Source organism: Hibiscus syriacus, unplaced genomic scaffold (assembly GCF_006381635.1).
Source record: "Hibiscus syriacus cultivar Baekdansim isolate YM2019G1 unplaced genomic scaffold, ASM638163v2 tig00111754_pilon, whole genome shotgun sequence".
NCBI lineage: Eukaryota > Viridiplantae > Streptophyta > Magnoliopsida > Malvales > Malvaceae > Hibiscus > Hibiscus syriacus.
This window is the reverse complement of record NW_024063169.1, coordinates 472,291-481,299: the sequence shown is the minus strand read 5'-3', so window position 1 is coordinate 481,299 and position 9,009 is coordinate 472,291. Positions and strand designations below refer to the sequence as shown.

The window sequence follows — 9,009 nt, the reverse complement described above, 5'->3', positions numbered from 1 at the left end:
AAGAGAGATTTTTCTTTTTTGAATGAAGAGGAAATGTTAAATTAACAAATCAGTCTCTAATGCGTAAATAAGACGGACTATGAATATCTTTAATTATGAGAATACGATAAAAATCAGTCGGAATCGAATCATATATAACTAGGGAGCCATCCTTACTAGAAACATGAAAAATGAATCATGAAAATTTTGTTTTAATTTCTTTTAATTTGTAAAACCCTTTTTAGGATGAGTTTAATTTCACATTTAGATCTACAATTTCGGATTAGTGTGAGTTTAGTTATACGATTATATGTTTAATCTATACTATTAGTTAGCAATAATATATATATTTAATAAGAGAATAACTTCAATAATAAAAGAGAGTGTTGTTCTCTTTTGAAGATTCGAGTTTTAACAGTTGTATCTGTAAGATGTATGTGCATTATGACAAGTTAAGAAAATTTTGAATAAATATTCTCTTGTAATCTATATATTTAATAAAAAGGGAGTGACATCAATAATAAAAGAGATTTTTATTCTCTCTTGAGGATCCATATCCTAACAGTAGTCTTTGTAAATTACGTGTACATTGTCATAAGTTAGGACAAATTTTAAATAAATACACTCTTTTAATCACTCCATACTACTAAGAAAATTATTATGTTTATATTTAACTCAACTCTTGTTATTTAATTGTGATTAATGAAAATATATTTAATTGATCTTCACAATTTTCTAACTAGAAAAATATTAATTAAAATATTATTGTTATTAAAAAAAACAAAGAACTATGTCCTAAATAAGAGTAGAAATATGTCACTCTCTTTTCATTTTCTCTCTCTCTGTTATAACAATTTTAAATCTTTCGGATTTCTGTCTCCCACTCTTTTTCTTTTCCCTGAATTTGCTTCAATTCGGTTTGTATCTTTATTGTTTTGTTTCTTTTCCCTATGTTTCTGTTTCATGAATTTTATTTTTTAATTGGCTTAATGTCTTTGTATTTTTCCTTCGAATAGGTGTCTACAGTATTTTTAGATCATTCAGGTGTCTAATATTACAAACGTTAATATTTTATGTGTTCTGGTTGTCAATAGTATTAATTTCTTCTATTAGGTGACATGTGTCACAATTAGGGATGGCAAAAAAACCTGAACCCGACGGGGAAAACCGAATTAAACGGGTCGGGTTCGGGGATGATAAACGGGGACGGGGACGGGGAAAACCCATTTATTTTAAACGGGGACGGGGACGGGTTTGGTAATCCCCGCCCCGATTACCCGCCCTGGTACCCGACCCGATAAATATTCAAAATAATTATTTATATATATATAATATTAATAAATTTAATTTAAATAAAAAATATATATTTATATATTTAATTTAAATATATATATATATACCCGGCCCGATTCCCGGCCCAATACCCGTTTAAATAACCGTTTATGCTCAACGGGGATACCCGTTTCCCCGCGGTTTTCCCCGATTACCCGACGGGGATCCCCGTTTAAATCCCCGCGGTTTTTTAAACGGGGACGGGTACCGGTTTTTTAAACGGGGACGGGGGATCAATACCCGGCCCGAACCCGGCCCGTTGCCATCCCTAGTCACAATTTGATAATTTTAAATTTTTATATAAAATTAAAAAATAAAATACATATATATTTTCTAAAAAGAGAACACATAAATTTTGAAATAACCTCAAAACTTTGAAAATCTTCACTTCAGCCCTAAATTCAAACTGACTATTGCCCTTTGATGTCGACGAAGCTCCATCCAACCTTATCCCCTCCGACAACTAAAATCCTTATGAAATCGTAATCGGTCGATGATGAATCGACGTTTAATACCACGTAAACCTTAGGATTAAAAATCATGATCTCACGTGATTTCGACATTCAATCGGCGACGGCGTATAACTTGGATTATGACAAAAACTACGGTGACGGTGGTGGTCGTGGTCAGAAAGAGCGGCAACAGTGGATTAGTGTTAGAATTATAGATTTTAAGGATTTTAAGATTTTTTTTATAATTTAAAAGAAATTAAGATTTTTTATAAATATAATAATATTTTTAATATTTTTTAAAAAATAAATTTTAAAATTATCATGTTATTAAACATGTTGTTACGTTAAATTGGTCACATTCATAACGCTACACACCTGTATAATTTAAAAAATATCGTAGACACGTAATCGAGAAAAAAGTATTATTAAGCCTTTTTTAATTTTGCTTTCGAATCCCTATGGATATACATTGTATGCATTTTGATTAATACAAAGTAACAGAAGCAAAGTTCATCTTTTTCCTTTGATTCTTTCAGCTTCCTTCAAGAGAAGAGGCATTGCTTGTGATTTTGTTCATGAATATAAGGTACAGAAGAGATTTGAAAAACCCCCTTTTATCCTTCTTTGAATTTGCATGCTGTTGATGATTGATCGAGAAATAATGGATATTTGATAATTTTGAAAATTTTAAAATGTGTGTAATTAGGAGATATTTGAAAAGTTTTTTTTTCCTTTCTAAAAACAAAGGTGGGGTTTGGTTTTGATAGTTTGTGTTGTGCTCCTTAAATTTGAGGATAATCATGAACAAAAATCTGAAATGTTTTTTCTTTGGGTTCTTTTTCTTCAATTGGATCAGCATATTTAATATAGTTTTGCAATTCTGTTGAAGTTTTTGATGATGGATATGCCAATTTGGTAGTGAATAAGGTCTTTTTTGCATTTATTTTTCTGGGAAACCAAGGGTTTCTGCTTCATTGTATGGTTGATGATTAGGTGGAAGGAGATGAATGATAGTCTCATACTTATAGGAACGTCAACCTTTGGAACTTATATTTTGAAGAAGAAAATGCTTGTTTCTGCATATTTTGATCTTTTTGAGTCTCTATTTCAGTAGTGGAAAATTAGATTTTACTTTCGGTAAATCCGAGGTTTAACGAATAGCATTTAGAGCACGAGATTACGTTTTAGGAGGTCCTGGCCTTTACCTGGATGATGTATATATGTATAAGTATATATATATACTTTCTGGAAAAAAATGCTGTCTTTCTAGTGAAATAAGAGCATCTATTATGAATTTCAGGTAAATAGACAAGGTTTTATTAGGATACTCTTCCCTTCCCAGAGCATTATGAAAACGGTATGTTCTATGAGATACCTCAGTACCCTGTCCCTGGTGTTCAACATCGTCATCGTTCTCCAAACCTTGATCTTGGTATCGGAAGTGCATCCAACTCTTACATTCGGTGCGTGGATACCTCATCATCTGTTGTTCCTATAAATCACGGACCGATAGACCAGATGCCATCTTCCAGCAACTACGGTCTCCTTGGAGTTTCTGCTGATGAATATGCAAGGAATTGCCACTTCATGGATATAATGTTAGAGCCTCGTATAAGAGAAAGAATTCTGAAGGGATTCCAGGAAATTTTCAGCACTTTAATGCCTCGTCAAGCTCAAGTTCCTCAGTTACAGCATTCGATACCAGGCTCCTTGATGGGATTGGCCCAGTTGATGCATCATCTTCCACTGTTCCTCCGTGTCGGGGAAACAACCTACCACCAATTATAGATGCAGGACCCCAAAGAAGCGTGAGGAACAGACTACGGGCAACTGCCATGGATCCTCTTTTGATGCATGGTGCGAACCATTTTTTTCAAGGAAATTATGTTGGGTCACTCCTTTCAGCCAACAATAACAGATGGAGGTTCCTCGGTTTGGACTCAAGCTCCTAGTGTTCCTTACATGCATGGTAGTTTCTCCAACCTTGTATTTTTCCTACAAAATTGTTAGGAATTTCAATTTAAAATATATTTTTAAAGATATATATTTTCATTGAAGGCGGCTTCCATGTAACTGAGGTCATTTAGGATTAAGTTTTTAACAACGCACGTTGCCTTGGACACTTAACAAACTCGTATTTGTACAGGTTCTAATGCTGGACTTATTGAGACTAGGCATAGGACAAACTTTTCACATCCTTCCCTTGACCTTCGGAATCATAACTATTATCGTCCTGTTCCACCTACTGAAGGAGTAAGAAACCACGGCATTAATAGTCTTCCACAAGTAGCAGCAGCTCCTCCTCATAGCTTTCCTGCAACTTATGCCTCACAGAGCACCTGGAATCCATCACAGGATGATTTGGAGATGGGGTGTCGGAATAGGGGATCCATCCCACCTATGGGCTTTAGGATATATCATTCTAAAGCCGAGAGGGTGGTGGTGTACCTGAGACAACTTTGAGATACCGAAATCTTTCTCATCTGAGAGTTCCTCCACCAGATGTAAGAGCCTAATTTTCATTCATGCAAAGTTATTTCTCAACTTTTTGCGTCTATCGTCTTTTCCAAAACTATGAATAAATATATAACTGGCATTTTTCGTTACTTTTTTGGTTTATAAATATGGTGATCGATTCGATGCAGGGAGTTGCTGTGCTGGAGTTCCCAGAATTTTATGAAGTCAGCAATGTCATCGACCATTATAGGGATATGCGGTTGGATATAGAGGACATGTCTTATGAGGTAAGTCAAAGTTCATTAATATTGTCCTTTCACGGTTTGATTTTACCTTTACCGGCCATTTACTGGAAAATTTTCCAAATGACCACAGGAGCTACTTGCTCTGGGAGAACAGATTGGCAACGCGGACACTGGATTATCAGAGGAAACCATTACGAGAAAATTGAAAACAATGACATATTCAACATTTGTAACTAATATTAACCTGGAAGAAGCGGCGCCCATCGATCAAGGACCCGATTCTTGCATCATTTGCCAGGTAATTCAGTGTTCTTTGCTGAAGACCTTTAAACTTGCTTTTATCAGTCATTCTTCGAGTTTGAAGCACACACTTTCTCTTTGAATTTGCAGGAGGATTACAAAAACCAAGAGAAAATCGCAACTCTCGATTGTGGACACGAGTATCATGCAGGTTGCTTAAGTGGTTGTTTTGTGAAGAACATATGCCCCAAGGATGTCTAAAACATGAAGAATGAATAAATTACATACAATGGTTGATGGCGGCAGAATCGATCGGAGAAAGCTCTCCGGGAAGCCTTATGGCTTAACTGTTTGCCATGAACTTGCAGATATCTAACAGTCATTCAATTATTGGTTGGCTCTGTAATTATTAAACAATTGTACAGACTCAATTTTTATGCAGTCTCATTATGTAATATTAACTTTCAGCTATAAAGAGTTTTCATTGTTTTTAATATTCTGAATTTGTTATATTTTTCTCCCTATGTTTCTGCTGTCTAAAGTTTGGATTTTCTTTCCGTATGAATCTCATTAGCTAAATTTATAAATAATTTTGTAAGTAATCATAGTTAAACGTGTGAGTATTTTATCTGATTAAGTCAAGTCAAAATTAGTATTCAATCGGATTGAATCGAGTCAGGATTTTGAGCTAGGTGATTTGATGAGTCCTATTATATAACTTAAAATTTTACTTGAATTTTTTTAAATTGAGTCGAATTGTACGAATCTCTATTTAAATTTAATTATAATTATTTTTAAGGCTTAATACAAAAAAATGCCTAAACTATATTCTTTTTCTCATTTATGTGATTAAACTTTTTCATGTCAATCAAAGTGTTTAATGTTACAAACATTACTATTTTAAGTGTCCTGATCGTAATGGTCGTTAAAAAATTATGTTAAGTGACACATGTTTTGTGTGTTTTTTTAAACTTTTACTTTAAAAAAAACTTTAAAAATAGTATTATTTTTCAAAAAAAATCCAAATTTTTTCTAAAATCTAAAAAAAAAAACTTAAAACTTTAAAAACTCTAATTCTAACCCTCCACTACCGTTTCTGGTCATTTCCGACCACCACCACCGGTGTCGATAGCCACCCTGTAATAGACCAAGATAGAAAGAGGAAGAAATAGAGAAGAATAAAAGACTAGTAGAAACAGAATAAGAATAATAAGGAAGAGAAGCAGAACGACAGAGAAGGAAATTCATTTCATTTCATATCATTCTTCCTTACTCTCATCCATCTTTAAACTAAAATACTAAAATCCCAAATAACATATTCAAATCCCCAAGTCAAATCCATTCGACCAGCCATTTGAGACACCTACTGCAATGGTGGTTGACCGTTCACCTACCCATCAACCGTTCACCGTTTGAAGTAGGGCTAGCCAAAAGCCTTTTCTATTTGGAATTTGCAGTGTTATTTAACGATTTTTTTAATGACTATTACGATCAAGACACTTAAAATAATAACGTTTATAACGATAAACATATGGATTGATAGAAAAATAATTGAGCCACCTAAATGAAAAAAAAGTGTATAGTTTAGACACTTATTTTTATATTAAACCTATTTATAATGTTAGTAATTTAATTTAAACAGTTTTCTATAATCATACACAATATTAAATGTAATATACTTGTATCATTCAAAGTTAAAGGGTTCGACTCAACTTTCACTCCACCTAAATCCAAAGGCACCTACGAAAGAATTAAGATAATAGCTCAATCAAATATTATCTTCCATCACTAATGAAGATCATTTAAAAAATACAAAATTAGATCTGTCTCAGAATAAATAAATAATAAAATAATAAAAGGACTACGTATTCTAAACCAATCAACTACAAGAAAACTATCAAAACTATGGAATGGAGGAAATTCGGACCACGTTTTCATCGTCTTGAACCTCAAATCTCAGGGAAACTCAAGGATTGTAGAGCAGTGAGGAAAGTTTTGTGCTTAAAGAGACGAAAAATGGAGGAAACTAGGACATCGAAACCATCCGACGCTAAGCAGAACAGCAGCCAGAGCTCTTGACAGCTGAAACATCATCCTTGCCTCCGACATTGATGGTTTGTCCCTTAGGCAATGTTGCAGGATCATCACCTACTTCAAGTGCTTTTCGGCTGACTACCCGGTATATTTGAGTTAGCACCTCAGTGAATGCATTATCGACATTCATTGACTCTAGAGCAGACGTCTCCATAAAGAAGGTATTCTCTCTTTCAGCAAATGCAGTGGCATCCTCAGAGGAAACGGCACGCAAGTGCCGGAGGTCTGCCTTGTTACCAACAAGCATAATCACAATATTGGAATCCGTGTGACCCCGCAGTTCTTTCAACCATCTCTCAACATTCTCAAATGTGACACGTCGAGTGACATCATAGACAAGCAATGCACCAACAGCTCCACGATAGTATGCACTTGTAATTGCCCGGTATCTTCGAAATACCATAACAATAAATCAACTCTCAGAAAGCTTATCAGAACAATCTATTTACAGGAGAAAGTGTGATTCAAATATAAAATCATTTCTATTTCCATTTTTCACTAATAACACCTCCACAGCATACACTTGACTCAATGGAACCAAACTCAGTTAGGAGCTTTATGTATAGCATACTATTGGAAATTCCAGCACCCTAAACATTTGAGTTCAAGAAGAGCTGACAAAGAATTTTCATTTCATTCCATAAAACTTATCGACTTGGTTTTTATTTAACTTAAAAGGCATTAGGTTTGTAAATGTAGAAAATGAAGTATGTATAAAGCTTTTACAATTAAAAATATCAATTAATGAGCTCTAGAGAAATGTAAAGATGCATTTTATTCAAATCCGAGCATCAAAGTTTACGGATAGAAAGAATCTGAAATAGACACTTTAACACTATCCTAAATTCATGGATCACATGAACTTTAACACTAGAACAAGGTCAATTTATAGAACTAATACAACAATAATTTTTTTTAAATGACAATCCTGCTAAAACAAACCACAAAAAAGACATGATCCGGTAATCGGATACACAAAGGGTTTCCTCTTTGACAAATCTATATCCTAAAGACAGCTACAAATATAGTTCGACGGCTCAACTAGAACTACTAAGAGAATTTTCCCCAATTTTTTCATTCATGAATCTAGTTGTAACATATATGAATTTTCTCCGTCTCATTGGTTTGTAAACCAACTGAAATTTTGCATATAATCTAATAAAAGCAAATTTCCATGCCAAATTAAATCTGCAAACTGTTAATCAATAAAGTGCCTTTCACATAGGCTTAAACTTGTACCAATCTAAAAGCACAGCTTATTTTTATCAAGTAACTAAAATCCAAGTCCACATGCTTTAAAATTAATAAGAAAAAAAATACATGAATGAATGCATCTTATTCCCACATTTTCTTGGCAACCAAACAATCGGAAGAACAACACAAATTGCTCAATACCCTTTTCACCAAACCAATACACTAATCTAAGAATCATCTTCTTTTCCTCAAATCACTAAGAAATTATAAATGTACCCAAAAATCCAAATACAAGAATATAACAAACAAAACAAATGAGAATATGAGAAATACGTGAGTGTAATTTTACTACATTTTCTCAGGCAACCTTATAGGACCCCCAGAAATCCAAAATTATAAACACCCATTCTACTAATTCAATGCACCAATAAGAAAAACACCTCATTTCCCTCGAATCTCTCAAAATTCAAAACCATTAGAAATAATAAAATTCAACAGAAAAATAAAGAAAAAGACTTACCTTTCTTGTCCAGCGGTGTCCCAAATCTGGGCCTTAACGACCTTATCATCGACTCGAATGCTTCGGGTGGCGAATTCAACTCCGATTGTGGACTTTGATTCAAGGCTAAACTCGTTCTTCGTAAACCTCGACAATAAATTCGATTTACCAACACCCGAATCTCCGATCAACACCACCTTGAATAAGTAATCGTAGTCGTCATCCGCTCTATAAGCCGCCATACTGGCCACCGGGTCGGGTTCTTTTATCGAACTTAAAATATATATTTTGAGAAAATTGTATCAAATGGCATTAGAGATAGATTTTTAATTGGAAAAATAGAAAAATAAAAATGGAAGAAATATGGGTTAGATTAAGGAGGGGATAAAGGGTCGGGTCGGGTCGGGCAATTGGAACCGGTGATCGTCCTTTTTATGAGTTAGTGGGCCAATTCAAGGAAGTGGGATTTAGAAAATCACTGCGTAAATGTATATTGTGGTACCTAAGTTTCACTTCA

General features: G+C 34.1%; 1 protein-coding gene and 1 pseudogene across 1 annotated transcript; one reads left to right on the top strand and one right to left on the bottom strand.

Annotated features, from left to right (window-relative positions):
- The first annotated feature begins 3,092 nt into the window (after positions 1-3,092).
- Positions 3,093-4,966, top strand: LOC120169156 (annotated as a pseudogene).
- Positions 4,967-6,462: 1,496 nt separating this feature from the next.
- LOC120169130 (ras-related protein RABA1f) lies at positions 6,463-8,776 on the bottom strand. The gene is made up of 2 exons (XM_039177356.1): positions 8,514-8,776; positions 6,463-7,188 (listed from the first exon to the last, which is right to left on the bottom strand). Exons 1-2 carry the CDS (start codon positions 8,732-8,734, stop codon positions 6,756-6,758), a joined length of 654 nt encoding a protein of 217 aa, XP_039033287.1. The 5' UTR covers positions 8,735-8,776; the 3' UTR covers positions 6,463-6,755.
- Positions 8,777-9,009: the final 233 nt, after the last annotated feature.

What these genes read in the sequence shown, in the direction of transcription:
- LOC120169130 (XM_039177356.1), bottom strand. Translation starts at nt 8,734, where the DNA reads ATGGCGGCTTATAGAGCGGATGACGACTACGATTACTTATTCAAGGTG. An exon ending in GACACCGCTGGACAAGAAAG is followed by an intron (nt 7,189 to 8,513) that starts GTAAGTCTTTTT and finishes GGTATTTCGAAG; the next exon opens with ATACCGGGCAATTACAAGTG.